Here is a 15606-nt window from a genome sequence, read left to right on the forward strand (position 1 = left end):
CGTTCACCATGAGCCCAGCCCACAGATACTTACCCGACCCACAAATATCTATCTATTAAAGGCTGGGCCGAACAGTGGTGTGGGTCCATTCTCCCATTCGCACCGTTTCAGGTGACGTCACCTGTCGGTGGACCCACCACTCAGCCTACCGTCTTTGACCCGGCACGGGTGCCTTCGGAGGCCGGTGGGTGCGCGACGACGAATAAAAGAGGGAACTAAGTGTCCAAATTGAGACCCCAAAGAAAACATAAAAGAAATAGAAATGGAAGTAACCGAAACGTTGTGCTGTTCCTACGGGGCGTCGTCCTACTCGGAAGAGCAAAAGGCCACGCTGGAATCTTTCGCCCCTCCACCCAACCACTACACTCCACATGAAGGCTATCCTCTCGCGGCAGATCCCGCAACTAGTGGGATACCGGGGATTCCGAGAGAGAGAGAGAGAGAGAGAGAGAGAGCGGCATCTAAGCGGGCGGACGGACGAACCACAATCCATGGTGGCGGCCGGCCTATTGGGAGGACCCGCGCCGTCGCTGACGCCCTTCCTCCGCTCCTCCTCGCCCCATCCTCCTCTTCCCTCACCCTCTGCCTCTCCTTCCGTCGCCGCCAGATCTATTCCCAGACCCTCCGTCGTCCCTATGGCCGCGTCGCATTGCAACAGCGGCACCTCTCCTCGCGGCGCCGACGCCTCCTCCCCTTCCTCCAGTCCTAACCTTATTGATCCGCCCTCGTTGCTCGTCTTCTCAGGTCTTACTCTTCTTCCCCTCCCGGGCACATCGCCGTTCCCTTTCCTTTTCGCGATCTCAATCGCGGGGTTCACCGATTGGCGCCTATGCATTTCCTCTTTTAGATTATCGTTCGTGTGCAACCCCGTAGAATTGTCTTGATCTCGGGGGAATATATATACATGTAACAACGCCGCAGTCTTTCTCAAATTGGTACGGGTCTTGGCGTCGCTTCAGGTGGCACTGCGTTTAACGGTGTCGTGGAAGAGTTGAAGAAACTAACGACCAGAGTGGCGCATGTGCTTCCTGTATCCGATGATGGAGGGAGTACTGCCGAGATCGTGCGCGTGCTCGGTAAGTTTAATATGATGCTTTACCTCTGTTTTATGTGGTAAGGCATCGAATGTTTAGATCTTGCGTGTGTCTCGTAGGTGGACCAGCTGTTGGGGACATTCGGTCGAGATGTTTGAGATTGTCTGATGAAAGCACTTCTGAAGCGCTTGCTGTTCGAATGTTGCTTGGTCACCGTTTGTCTCTTGACGCATCAGAAGCTAAATCAGAATGGTAAGTTATGTTAATAATGGCATGTAATCATCCTTTTAGATCTGCTTGCACCATAGTAAACTATACAAATGTATCTGTTGCTGGTAGATTCCTGGTTATTTAATGTTCTTCTATTTCTTTCTGAGGTCATTGTAAGGTTGTCTTTCAGCTTGATAAGCTAGTTATATTGAGCAGGCTAACATGAATTTCATGTGCTAATATCCTTATCATCACATCAATTAGTTATATCATAACAGATCTAAGACTAAATATGAAGCTTCTAGCTCTGTGTATATTTTCACTAGATGAAGTTCTTATTGGCTCAGTGATCAATTATGTAGCTTAACTTTTTTTTTTCTTTTCTTTCTGTCAATCTTAAGGATGTCCCAAATATAGATGGATCCACTTGAACTTCCTTTCGTGATTGTTTTATACATGTGTATGTTTGACAAGTTTGTATTTTCCTTATTTTAGTACTGCAGTTAGACACAGAGAATAATGATTTCATATATTTTCTTTTCACAGATTAGGATCTGAACTAACCTCCTTTACATGAAAGATGACTTCGGATTCTAAAGTTCAATTTATCAGCAATAAAAACCAATCCAGATTCAATTTAGATAATAATTCAACCTAATGTGCAACATCTTCAGATTCATTCACCATTGTTTGCTTAACATGTTTCCTACCTGGCATACGACCTATTTTCAAATGATCAGTAATTTACAATGTATTTTCTGAACATCTTTTATCAATTTGCTACATCAGTGGTGGTACTGAATAATCTTGTGCTGAGCTGACAATCTGACAGGCACCAGATTGTCGAAGGAGAGCATTGTTTATGGGATGGTGTATCACGACCTTATGGTGAAACAATTCGTGCATTTCTGGCTTTTTTCCAATATCAGGTGACATTCAGATATCAACTTTGTCTATGTGGCTAGTCAAACATCTTCTGAGTGTTAACAAAGGGTCAGTCGACATTCATTCCTGTTGTTTTAGATAGATGTTCATCCAATTCTATTCAAACACTGTGGATTTAGCTTATGCACGTTCTCACCAACAATAATTTTCCTGCTATGATGTCAAGTGTCAGCATATCATTAATTAACTTTAATACTTCAACTTTTGCTCTTTGAGGTTTTACCTGTCATGTTTCACATTCCCTGTTCTAGATAGTTTAATTGCTGCAGAACCATGATCTTATCACTGCAGTGATAGGATGCCAATTTGAGTTTAATTTTTTAGTCTATGGCCTTGATGATGTTTTGTTTAACTTAATTCTTTGGTATATTTTGATTCTTCAAGAACTTACTGTAGTTCTCTTTATGCAGATACTTCAACGCTCTAATGAATCATTCTGTTTCAGCAATGGCAGGTGCTGCCTTAAATGCTAACAAGATTCTTTTTTGGTCATTTGTTATTTTGATGCCAGGTTTTGCAAATGAATAGTACTTTGAACAATCTAAATTTATTTTCTGCTTTATGCTTTGTGGTTGATGTGATTAGTTTATTTTCTTGTTGGTGAAAATCAAGTAAAATTATTACTAGCTATGGAGTTAAGCAATCGGATCATAATAACACCTGGACTTTGATTTTAGATGAATTCAATGAACTGATTCGTTTATGTATTTGCTACAAATGTGCCTGAAATTCTGCAGATTTTAGCTCATTTATTTTTTATTGAAGTTATACTGATGTTTGTTACAGCCTTCCGCTGTGGAATCAGTTTATTGAAGAGTTTATTTAACACAATGTTTTCCCACCAATTTGCATGGCAGTCATTAGAGCTTTAATGCATACTTGCTAGAGCTATATAACTGAAGTTATGGTAGCTTGATTAAGATGTTGAGGAAGACAACCTATTGAATGTACATGTGTATGTATTAATGTCAGTACCATTTCAATATTTATGCAGCATTTATTTGGCCACATGTGGGGATGAATTGATCAGATCTGATCAGTATATAAACTGGGATGCAGCGCACCTTTTTATGTCAGGAAGACAGTAGGAAATGAATGATTTGCTGGTTAGATAGACTTCTAAGTTATGTATTGATGTAGAAGTAAACTAGACAATGGTTACTTATCATTTGGGCTTTAATTGGCCACTTGGAAACCACTAGTCGTGCCCTTCTTGACATCTTTGATGGTAAACTATAGTATCTGAAAATCACTGTGAAATTTCCAAAAGGAAAATGATAATCCTAAAGGTGTTTTTTTTATTCAATCTATGTGAAAATAGATCTTTTGTTTCAGTTTGTCTTTTCTTTTTCCCTATGATTTCACATGAGAAGTTTGGTTGAGTTTGAATTGTTTGGAAACCGAAAAGGCTTGTTCATCATAGTTATGTTCGACAATAATTAAGCTGGGCAACAGGTTCAACACTGTTTCCCTTGCCTCTATTTCTTTTTAAGTTTTCATGTAACTCCTGAGTCAAAATCAACATGAGCAGACATAACCAAGTCATTGTGTCAGGGCATCATACCTAGCAATTCAGCACTGTCTGTGATAATTTGAAACTTTATACTAGTTAAAACTTAAAAGTATAAACTGTCGTAGGTAATTATTTGGAATTTGAGTTTAGCAGTAGTACATCTTTGGATCTAGGCATGTAGTGTAACAAAACTTTATTTTATCTTATAATTCACTATGTATGATGCTCGTGCTGGTCACTCAATGGCATCTTATAACTAGATCGCCTACATTTTCCATCATGTGTTGGTTCATATGTCAGCATTCTTGAATTGCAAAATGATGCTTGTTAGTGGCTGTCATAGGTTGATGTTGGTCGGAACATGCACAAGGTAACCACCTTTTTATCATGCAAGTATTTCACTGGCATGGGAAATTTATTGTAGAGTACAAACTGATACTTACATGCATGGTTGACATAAATTGCTCAAAGTTTTGGCCAACAAGTTCACCTTCCTTGAGAAGAAGAATGATAGATCATTCTTCTTCCTGTGATTTGGGAATGATAGCTCACCTTCCTTGAGAAGAAGAATGATAGATCCTGTACCCTTGGCTGAGTGTTTTGGGAAACTTGCCATGAGAACGAAAGTAAATATGAATCATGTGGATGCCATTGATTTTATTATTAAAAGAGCATTAGAAGCTATTAATTTTCCTTTAAGATAGTCTGGATAAAGAATTTCTCAGTTATAACATGGTTAATAAGTTAATGTTTTTTTAGATTTTACATGTGGAAACAGCACAAGTTCTTTATACATCACTGCTTGGTATGATATTCACAGGGTGTTTAAACGAATCCTTAATTTTGACATTTGTACTTATGTTTGACTTTTAAGCAGTTACTAGTTCAAGTAGCTAACTCTATATGTTTGACATAAAAGATGAATTTGTTTTTGCAGCATTGGAAATTTCTTTTTTGCTGGAGCCCGGATATTCTTTCAGTCTTTAGATGCTGCTATATTTTTGTTTTCGCGTGTTTCAGATATTCCAACAGAAAGTCTAGTTCTTCCTGTGATTTCCACCAATGATAGACTAACACTGGGCTGTGAACTATGGGTATTCTCATGCTAATCTTCCTTTTTCCAAATCCAGAAACTATTATGATGGCCTATTTGTATTTGTCTCCTGTTTTGTTGTCATGTTCTTTTTGTGGTGATTTTTGCCAAGATTTTAAATCTTAGTACCAGAACCCATATCAATTGCCTGTTGGGTGAATATGGGCTCATTGTACAAGCTAGTATATACCGAGAGAAAAAAAAGAAAAGATAAGCAGTAGATCTTGATTTCCCCCACTTCTGACTGCATCAACAGAGATTGAAGAACTAAATGCCACGGCCACCACCACCTCCTCTAGTCCACTTCCATCTTCTCCTGTTCTTCTCATTAATTTTATCCCTTGTTGCAACCTTGTCAGGGTTTTTGGCAATGAAGGGGGAATGATGAGAGAGTGGGCTGTGACTTGTGATCATGGGGCATATATAATCCTTTGACTGGTTGAGTTGAAGGTAGAGGGCAAGCTTTGCACCATGTCAAGGTTGCTTCTTTCAGTCTTTGCAACTTAAGTTAGAGTTCATGCCCTTGGGACAACCTGTATTATAGGTGTATGCTGCATACATTGATCTAAACTTGCATTGATTGGAGCCTCATGCTCTTAATGGCTCTTTTTGGTTTTAAGGGTATTTAGTTTCAATTCTCAACCCAGATTTTCCAAAATGTTTGGATCTTATAATACATTGGCCAGCTCAATGCCAATTCATCCAGTTTAAAGCATACCAATCATATCCCAGTCCATGCGCAAATCAAACAAACAGTGAAATACAGATTGGTACATTGTGGTCTTTTTATTTGCTTAATTATGCATATTGGATTTGGAGCCTTTTAAGGCTGTTTGGAAGATTAAGAAGAATACATTATATGTATCTTTTACTGGTCTGATAGTATTATTTGAGAGGTCCTTTTCTTTGGTAAGTTGTAACTTAAACAGATAGTGATATTTCAGATCATGGTATCATAATATTAAAAGTAAGTGGTTTTTTGGGAATACAACTGAGAGAAAAGATGACTGCTGATTTAAATATCTTCTAGTTTATTGGGTCATGCAATAATTATTTTTCCATTAGATTAGCATTTTCTGGAGTTGGAAGATTGGACATGGCTCTAAAAGTGGGCAGCCCAATGCACAAGACTCCCGTAATCCAGAGATGGAAATCTGGAAGGGCAAACATATGCAGCCTTACCCTTGTTAATAGAGAGATTTTTCATGATTGTTTCACTTGAGCTTTAGCAATCTAGGTCACAAAGTAGCTCATTCTGTGACTATAGAGAATAAACATGACCAGATGGGGAGTACACGGTAATGCATAACTCTGAAAAAGAAAAGGACAACAGGAAGTTAAAAGTCATTGTTATATGATGATAAATGTTTATTTAGGTGTTTATAGTTGTTCTTTCCGCATTTGAGAAAGTTTCAGGTTTGGTAATTCTTTCTGGAATGAAAATCATATCAATTTTACGAATGCTTCTATCTTCTGCAATTTGATCTAACTTACTGCTGTAAAGATGGAAGTTTATAGGCAGGTGTAATGAATATTTATTTTTTTAATGGGTTCTGTAATTTTCAATTCTCAGGATGGAACTATTATTCGTGGTCAAAATGAAATTTCACACCCAACTAACGGATGCATGGAACCTATTAACAAGGTATACTAATGGAGCAGAGATTGCCTTTATAGGTCTGTGCACATTCTTTGCTGGTGATTTTTCTTTTCACTTATAGATTCTTTTTAAATATTATCACTTATACCGGAGGTCTTGTATACTTCGATGTTATTTGAATAGATATGGAGTTATTACATGTAGAAAAGGTTAAAGCACTTCCTGTCTTGCAGTTTAAGAGATCATAAAGTTAGTGGTTTTTAGAAATTGTCAATATTGTTCTAAACAATACTTAATTAATTTATAGAATGTCTTTTGACGAAAGCCACAAAACCTTGTTTTAGTCTATTGATTATGTAAGATGCCATTGCTATATCATTGCCAAGTCATTGGCTCACTTTGCCTTTGTTTCACATGCAAAATACTATGTTTTCTTAAACAAAAGTTTCCTTTCATTATATGCATATGTGGTATGTTCAGTGCTTTTCTCCTATTCATCCAGATTCTAGTCTACAGTGACTTCCTACACCAACATCATGTGTAACTTTTTTATCTTCAGAAGTTATTACGTAAATTATTCATTCTGTGGTTATACAGTAGCCATTTTGATCACTCCTTTTATTTCATTGTTTTTCATATTTTGCTGCATTTTATTCTCTCTGTTAATGATGAGTTTTTAAGGGATAGTGGATTCATTGCATTGGCTCATGAAAAGGGGGTTGCTTAACCGATGGCTTTATCTTAACCTTGGTTTGTTAAGTTAAAATTTCACATCTCCTTTTATGTACTTAATTCCTCTTCTATATTGATCACCACAGAGAGGATGCATGTGCCAATGTTGAACAGTATCTTGCTACATATATCTGTTGCATGCGATCGATTTATTTTCTTTCAGATGAAAACACTTGTTCCATGTTCTTATCTACTAGTACTATGATATTCATGTTTATCACTGCTTGACTGATTTTAACTACTCTACTGTCTTCCCATTGCCTGGCTTCTTCTCTGTGTTGCTTTTCATTCTTTCCTTGAGCACATGAACACTCCTTCAACCATTCCATCTTCGACAAATTGTGTTCTGCATCTCTTCTTAGATTAGTGCTCTACCATTTACCTTGCTTATTTATCCCACCTCTTACAACCTTGTTGCTTAAGTGCTCATTTCTCCTCTCTCTTCTCCTCTGCTACTAGTGAGTGATAAATTTGTGATAGTCCCACTTGATGTAGCTAGGATGAGGTTGGTGGTTCAGTTGTGTCAATATGAATGATCAAAATTATTGTTAGGGGAGTGAACAGACATATAACATGAGAGGTTCCAAGTTAAGGTTTGTGCTTGGCCATATGGGATTATATGGAGACGTTTAACAAAATGGTTAAAATTCTCTTTTTCCATTTATTATACACATGCATGTATGTCTTATTATCAGACATGTATAGGTGTCCATAACTAGGCCCCTTCATGAAGGATGAAGAAACAACCCTCTAGTGCATTTGGTATAAAGGATTATTTGACATGGAAATCCATATTATTGAATATGAAGAAATAAACCTTGTATTTATTTCAAGTTTCTACGTTCATGAAGGGAAGGGGAACATGGCATACAACCACTTAAACACACTAATGAAAATAAAATGAAATTTCAATTGATCAATTAATGTTTCAATCAGTAATTTAAAAAGTGCTAGGCGCCAAAAGGCGCCAAGGTCCAAAAACGCCCGAGGCGCTAAGCGCTCGCCCGTGCGAAGCGAGGCGCTAAAATATTAAAATATATAATATAATTAATAAATATAATTATTTAACAGTATTAAAATCAAAATAATATATCATTAATCTAATAAATATAAATACATTACTGTTACTGTTAACAGTATACAGTATATTGTTAACAGTATACTTTCGAAAGAGGAGAAGGAAGAGGAGTGTAAGGGAAGAGCGAGGGTGCAGCGACAACGGTAAAAGTGAGCAGCAACAGCGAGAGCGGCGACAGTCACAATGGCAGCAGCGAGCAGCGGCAACAATAGCAAGAGCAGGAGAGGCTAGCGGCAGCGAGCAGCAGCAGCGGGAGCAACGAGTAGTGGTAGCGGGAGCGGCGACAGCGGTAGCGGTAGTGGTAGTGTGAACGGCGAGCAGAGTTAGGGTTGAGCAGCGGCAACTGATATCAGTGTTTTAGTTGGTTCTATTGAACCAACTAAAGCACTGGAGACCGAACCAGACATAAAACGCTGGTTCGGTCACCTAGTTTAACCCAGGCGCTTGTCCGAAGCGCCCGACACCTGGGCTCGGGCGAGTGCTTAGGCGACGTCTCTTTGAAGTGCGTCGCCTGGAAGTGAAGCGAGGCGCTCGGGCCTCACCTCGCCTCGCCCGAGCGCCTGAGCGCCGATTGAAATCACTGGTTTCAATTTTTTTTGCATGTACTTCATCAAAATAAGAAAAGGGAAAATAGAATTAGAGGAATTAAGAAATACAGACTCTGACCATTATCCTCTATATTTATTGAGCTAGATCATAACTTTGATAATGACTAGAAGCTCAATTGAGATTCATCTTTTATGAAATCTTGATATGAAGATAAATTCCTTGACTGATGGAATACCTGAAGATAACAATTTGTTTCTTACCAGTGCCGCTGATTGATGTTCACATCCTATCTCTATTTCATTTATGTAATAGAGATAGGATTTCTGTCATCTGGCTTATTCTTTGCTTTGTGTGTTGTAATAAATAATGTCCATTAACGGTTCTGCATCAATAGGTTTGAGGCTTTTAATTAATCATAGCAGAAGTTTACTTGTTGTAAACTTGTATGTGTCTTAAAGATGTTTCCATAGTCCAACTTCTTTATTTTACATGATTTGGTTCAAATAACTTTAAGTGGAGTTTGTGCATTAGCTTATGTATAACACTTATGGATAGGATTGTGCTTCAACCTTAAGGCTGCCTTCTGGAATTAAGCGGGTTTTTTACATGTCAAGTGAGGGTTGCAACTTGTTGCATGAGGTGAGTTATATGTTCTTTGTAGTTACAATTGAACAGTTTAATTCCATGAATTGATACTTTCTGATTTCTTTTATCTGTTGAATATAATTTGGTATTGGATATAGTAGCTTTCAGTTTGGAAGTATAAGGGCCATTTTTATTTGTTTAATTAGCTGTATTTTGTACTGCTGTTTGTTTAGTTAGGAACAACAGTCAAGTACACAATCCTTAGTTTTCTATGATAAAAAACATAATCATCAAGTACTTTTCCAATTATCATTGACTTTAACCATTGTGGAACCTTCTTGCCTTTCAAGCCAAATTCAACGTGGACAGAACTGATGTAAAAAGTTTCTCATTGTAGATGAGCTAACTATTTCTTGATCTTCATTGCAACTACTCTCCCTTCCCAACAGGACAAGAGTTAGATGTGTTTATCACTTTACAATATTGCTATGGAAAGGCAAACATATCTTTATAATAAATCAATTCTAGGTAACTCTTACACCAATATACTACTTGTCCTGCTGACTAGCATGCACTTGTCCTGCAAAAGCATGATGTGTAGAAGTTTCTAAAATGCTACTTCAACTAGCTACTATTACACTTGGTTTTAGGTTGTCCCATGAAAATAATGTTGTGATAATTATTGTTTACAACTTGTAACAGGTGGTCAATATAAGAATTCTGCAATAATTATTTGGGATCAGCTAAATGGATATTTTCCACCACTGAGTTCCATTTATGACCATATTTCTTGTCATATCAAAAACTTGCTTTTAGAATAAATCCCAACTAAACTTTCAACAATAACAACAATATCATTAACAGAATATCACCAACATAACCATTGCCTTCCCTGTGTAGGTTTTCCCTGCAGCTAACCCTACAGTTCTGGAGCAGTTGAAGAAAGTGGATTGCATTGTTTATGCTATGGGCTCTCTCTTCACTTCCGTATGTCCATCATTGGTAATAATATATTTTTAGCTTTGTTTATATACAAAACACTGCATCATATTTGAATATTTTGATAATCATGCCATGTTTTATACATCATGAGAAAATTTTGCTTATGCTTAATTATTTATATAGCTCAAATACATTCAGTAAGCATATAGGTATGGCTACACTCCTATTAGATCTTCCACATCTTGCCTCCGGTGGCTTGTCAATCAATGATATTGTAAATTTGTAATATCTCATTACTAATTCAGATTGTCTCATTTGGGTTAATATCACAAGCCTGTACGCCCAAGTGCCAACAACACTAAAATTTTATACTTCCATTCTATATGGCTTTGTTCATCCTTCTTTGAATTAATCTTCATTAAAGATTCTGTTGATGTGTAAATGCATCAAGCTTAAGTTTCAAGTGGCATATCTATAGAATTGAATATAATGAATTGAATGCCATCCTATGGAACTGGAGGAGACATTACCACTCGTGTCCACTATATATATGAGAACTTTCTTGTGTTAGACAAGATTCTTGTTAATCATTATTACAAGTCCATTAATAAGCCCAAGCTAATACATTGTCTTCCAATAGGTTTTCAAGCCTCATATGAACAACATGACTGTTTTACCCTGATAAGTGGTTTGTCCTTGGACTGGATTTGTCTGGTTGATACTTTCCAATTTCTATATTAAGAAAAAAGTTGTACTACTTTTGTATAATTATGAGCACTTCTATTCAGTCTAGACACCTCATTAAGGTTCTCTGATAGCATGATGGGTATTGTGAGCGTTGTCACTAATGTTTAATTGCCTAAAAGCTCCACATTTTGCCAATGGGGTATTGGCACTGGAAAACAATGTAATGGCAAGCCCCATTCCTCCATGATTATGTAGGCATTGTGGCTGCCATGGACAGCCAGCGATGCAGAAATGTAATCTTTGAAAGGATGCACTCTGGATTAGTATCTAATTGTTTTAAGTGAAAGAGGGCATCTCATTTGTGTACGACATGATGTTAGTATAATTCATACTTGTCCTTGTTCTACAATATGCAATTTCTGCAACAGATGGTTTGACACGAAGACATCTTTATGGAGTTTGTAACATTTAAGATTTTTACAGGTATTACATGGTATTGGTGAGATCATTGCCTCCAGATCTATTCCCAAGGTGCTATTTTTTGAAACCTAAAAGAAGTTCTTATTAGTTATTCCCATATATTAGGATATTTTGCTATTATCATTTGGCTGTTTTCTCACTTTAATTTGCTCAATGTTTATATCCCTCTCATTTTTATGTCCTGCTTAGGATGGACCAAGGAGGTAGCCTGGTTAGACTTTCAAGTATAGCCTAAGTTCTTTTTTATTATTGAGTTATTTTCATAGGTACTGTTAATAATGTCAGATGCAAGGAGTAACGATAATATCGTTTGTGAAAATCTCAATGCATGGATGCATGTCTAGGTGTCGTGTAGGTACCCTTGTCATGGCATTAAAACCGGTGAAAGTAGGGATCCAGGTAACATAGGTTTTGAGCCTGTTATGCCCAACATTGGAGCATGAATTGCAATTTCTGAATGTGCTGATCAATGTTTGGCATGATACCAGCAGAGGAGCATGCTGTGGAATAAAAAGCTTGTAGTTGAATATTTTGGAATATCTTAGAAAAGCTTATATTCATGTAGTTTGTAACCAATAGGATCTAATGTTATGAATACTACTTCCCTTATCTTCAAAGAATTCTTGTGATCTTTGAAAACTACAATGTAATTTATTGCTATAGATATCTAGATGTTTTTAGTTAAAGTGTAAATATGTGTAATATTCTTTTGCTTTTTCCCCTAACCAACTTTTCAATATCTTTAATCATTTATGTATATTTTGATTATAAATGACAGAAAGTTTCTTTTCCTAAGAGTGTGTGAAAGTTATAAATCCCCATTTAGTTGGACATAAGTCCTTTGCGTTACTGATATGGAACTTTGAGTGTATACTTTTATGATTTATTTAACGATCATATGAAGCCAACTTGTAGCAGTTCATTCTGGCTAAAGATCCTATTTTCCAGTTTGTTGAGGCATCCAATTGTACATTGAAACTAGTATCTATAGAACTGTCTTGTTTGCAATAATCGATTTTTGCTGCATCATGTGGGACACGCTGACATCTTGTGCTTTTCTTATCAGCAATAAATATCAAGAGTAATTCTATGTGCAAAATACTTCAGTTTTTAGCACTCATAATGCACATTCTGTTGTATATAGGTACTTTTGTTGAATGGCTCACATGATAGAGAAACTACTGGATTATCTGCTTCTGGCTTTGTGACTGCAATCACAGATGCTCTAAATCGAACTTATGGAGACCCTGGCAAAAGTTTAAAGAACACTGTAAGTGTATCAAATTATTCTAATTCGATATTTCAGCCAATATTCTAGTTTCATTTATCTATCCAACTAGCCTTCTGAAATGGAGTTATTCGCATCTCAGTTCACACCTGGACCAATAGATACCAATCCAGACAAGTCCAGATGAAATTAAAGTCCTCGGTGTTCTTTTCATATCATATCTTACTTTCTGATTTTGTATCACGTACTACCCATGTCCATATCCATTTATGTATCATAGCCATATCCCATATTTGTCTCCATGCTTCATGAATTTCTGCCTTATGCTATTTGAAGCAACCATTGGTTGATGATTGTTATTTAATCTTGGCTGTACTCTGCATGTTTCATAGGCATGATACAACAACACACTTTGTACAACTCAAATATTTGATAATCATCCTGAAGCAGTGTCAATCTATCAAATTCAGAAGCAGCAACTTTTTTTTCAGAAAATTTAGTGTTTTTGTGTTTATTTTTGTGCAGGCTAGTGATTACATCAATGCTTTGCTGGTTCCTCGTGATGGTCAAATCCTTATAGATGTTCAATGTTTGGCTACTCAACGGATCTTTCATGTGGTAAGCTATACAGTTCCTTTTTATATTAAAAATATTCATATCCATGCTAATTATATAAATTCCTATCTTACTATGCAACTAATAGGAAAAATAAATAAATTTATTAATTTCACTTTATGACGTTATGTTTATGCTTACTTAGAGATGGTGGTTGTATGCCCCTTATTTTAATATCCTATTCTGCTCTTGGTATCATTAGCATGGGTGCTTTATGTTCTGAATCTTCTCCTCTGGTATTTGCACACTGAATCGTTTATCAAGATCAATTCCTTTAGTTATGTACTAGTAGTATTGTGACTCAACGATGTTTTAAATGATATGAAAAGAGGAACAAAAGGGACTATATTGAGGATACCACAAATTTGACAGAACTTAAACTTTGATATTTATCTCTACCATATATGCAGTCTTTGGTGTCTCGGGACTTTGCTTGCCATATTCGTCATGTTGTCAGTTTACCTTGTGGGTTTTAGTTTAATATTTAGCATGCAGCAAAGGAAGACTTATTGGTCACCAAAAGCCTGTTTATCGTTGAAGTAAAAAAAACTTACATAGATGACACACATTGACTGCTTGGAATATATCGTCTCCATAAGCTTTTTATTTGTCTAGACCAACTTTTGATTTTTAGTCGATAGAGGCGTTCATAGAACATGGAAGAAATAGATAATAGCCGCAGCCAGAGATTTATCTGAATAGGAAGGTTCAGAGGAGTGATCCTGCTCAAAATTTGTTTCACTGTCATTATTTGCTTTATGGTTAGTGTTGTGTCTTATTCTATCTAGATAAAGAGTTTATGCTATTACTGGAAAAATGTGATCCAATGTTCACTTGTGTTGATTCTCGTTATACTATTATAAGAAGTTTTAATAGAAATTATAGCATGAATTTGACCAGAAACATGATATAAAATCTATTAGGTAATTTTCCTAAACAGGCTCCTCTTTTGGGGCTTTTCTAGGAAACTTTTTTATTTATTTTTCACCTTTTTCATTTGATACCCCTATTTATTATGATACTTGTAATCCCCCTCACCGTTGCCTGCCACTTCCATCTAATCGCGAGGCCTTGTCGTCTCCACATTGTTACCTCTGTCCCATCACCTCTACCCCACCATTGTCTGACAGTGATGCAGCCTAGCGGACGAGAAAGGGGGCGTAGAGATCGGAAAGGTGGGAAGGAGGGGGATGGGATAGTTGTTGGCAGCATTGAAGGTGAGGTTGTGGGCGTCACAAACAACAACGAGGGGTCGACCCCACCTCATTGACTTTCACCTAGCCTTGTGCCTATCCTCTACGTCGCTTGAGTAGGTAGACCATAGCCGACCACTAGTGGTCAATTAGGTGAGGCAGCAAGCAGTGTTGACAAAGTAGGAGGGAAGAGGATGCTACAAGGATTTTTGCGAGGAGATGCTCGGCGATGACTGCGAGGGAGAGGACATCCATGGTGGTGCACAAGGGAGTGGAGCGGTCGATGGGTTCATGCAAGTGTCACTTGATGCGATGGGCCATGTGGGGGAGAAGGTAGGGGAAGCCCCACGATGGTCTCCTCTCCCTCCATTAAGGTTAACGATCATAAAATGTTGGAAGGTCCTATGACAAGACCTTATAGTGGGATGGAAGTGACAAGGGGCATTATTGATATTACAGGATTATATAAAATAGGGGCATCAAATGGGAAAAGTAAAAACTTTATATATATGTATATGTATATGCATATGTATGTGTATGTGTATGTGTATGTGTATGTGTATGTGTATGTGTATGTGTATGTGTATGTATGTTATGTATATGTATGTGTATGTATACATATGTATATGTATGTATGTATATGTATGTGCATATATATATATATATTTGTATATGTATATATATATATATATATATACATATTTGTGATTTATCTTATTGTCATTGTTAAATTGTTCGTGGTGGTTTATGCTTAACCAGATTTCAGCCTGAGTTTTCTTTTTTTGGATGCCATTGCAGGTCCCTGTAGATTCTATACATGATCCTAAGGTGGGGGCAATTTTTGAGCCCGAGTCGTTGATGAAAGCTCTTGCAGATTTGATATACCAACAAGCTTACAAAAATTTTATGATGGATGCGTCGTTACGTGCCTACTGACTTGGATGTGTTCTGCTTGTTAGAAGCGTCAGATGATTGTATGCATACAATAAATCCTGCTTGGACAGGACTGGCTGCGCTTCATGTGATTTCTAGTTTATTCTGCTGTAAACTCTGCACTAAAGTAATATTTTACATTTATTCCGTAGCTGAACTTGATTTAGACTTTTCTTTTTCTTTTTGTAC

The 15606-nt window shown here is 37.1% G+C and overlaps 1 protein-coding gene across 2 annotated transcripts; it reads left to right on the forward strand.

Annotated features, from left to right (window-relative positions):
• Positions 1-346: 346 nt before the first annotated feature.
• Positions 347-15583, forward strand: LOC135649652 (uncharacterized protein YNL011C-like). 2 transcript variants are annotated; one of them, XM_065168256.1, is made up of 13 exons: positions 349-744; positions 960-1076; positions 1154-1286; positions 2077-2173; positions 2600-2643; positions 4640-4796; positions 6369-6440; positions 9310-9393; positions 10240-10341; positions 11452-11499; positions 12593-12718; positions 13202-13294; positions 15283-15583. In XM_065168256.1, exons 1-13 carry the CDS (start codon positions 372-374, stop codon positions 15418-15420), a joined length of 1584 nt encoding a protein of 527 aa, XP_065024328.1. In that variant the 5' UTR covers positions 349-371; the 3' UTR covers positions 15421-15583. The 2 variants fall into 2 exon arrangements, with proteins under 2 accessions (XP_065024333.1, XP_065024328.1); XM_065168261.1 differs by lacking the exon at positions 9310-9393 and having other exon boundaries at positions 347-744.
• The last annotated feature ends 23 nt before the right edge of the window (positions 15584-15606 follow it).

This window comes from Musa acuminata, chromosome BXJ1-4, assembly GCF_036884655.1.
Source record: "Musa acuminata AAA Group cultivar baxijiao chromosome BXJ1-4, Cavendish_Baxijiao_AAA, whole genome shotgun sequence".
Classification (NCBI taxonomy): domain Eukaryota; kingdom Viridiplantae; phylum Streptophyta; class Magnoliopsida; order Zingiberales; family Musaceae; genus Musa; species Musa acuminata.

Bases quoted from the DNA above. Each gene is read 5' to 3' on its own strand.
- LOC135649652 (XM_065168256.1), top strand. From the start codon at position 372: ATGAAGGCTATCCTCTCGCGGCAGATCCCGCAACTAGTGGGATACCGG. The intron at 745-959 runs GTCTTACTCTTC...GCGTCGCTTCAG, and splicing joins CTCGTTGCTCGTCTTCTCAG to GTGGCACTGCGTTTAACGGT. The intron at 4,797-6,368 runs GTATTCTCATGC...TTCAATTCTCAG, and splicing joins CACTGGGCTGTGAACTATGG to GATGGAACTATTATTCGTGG.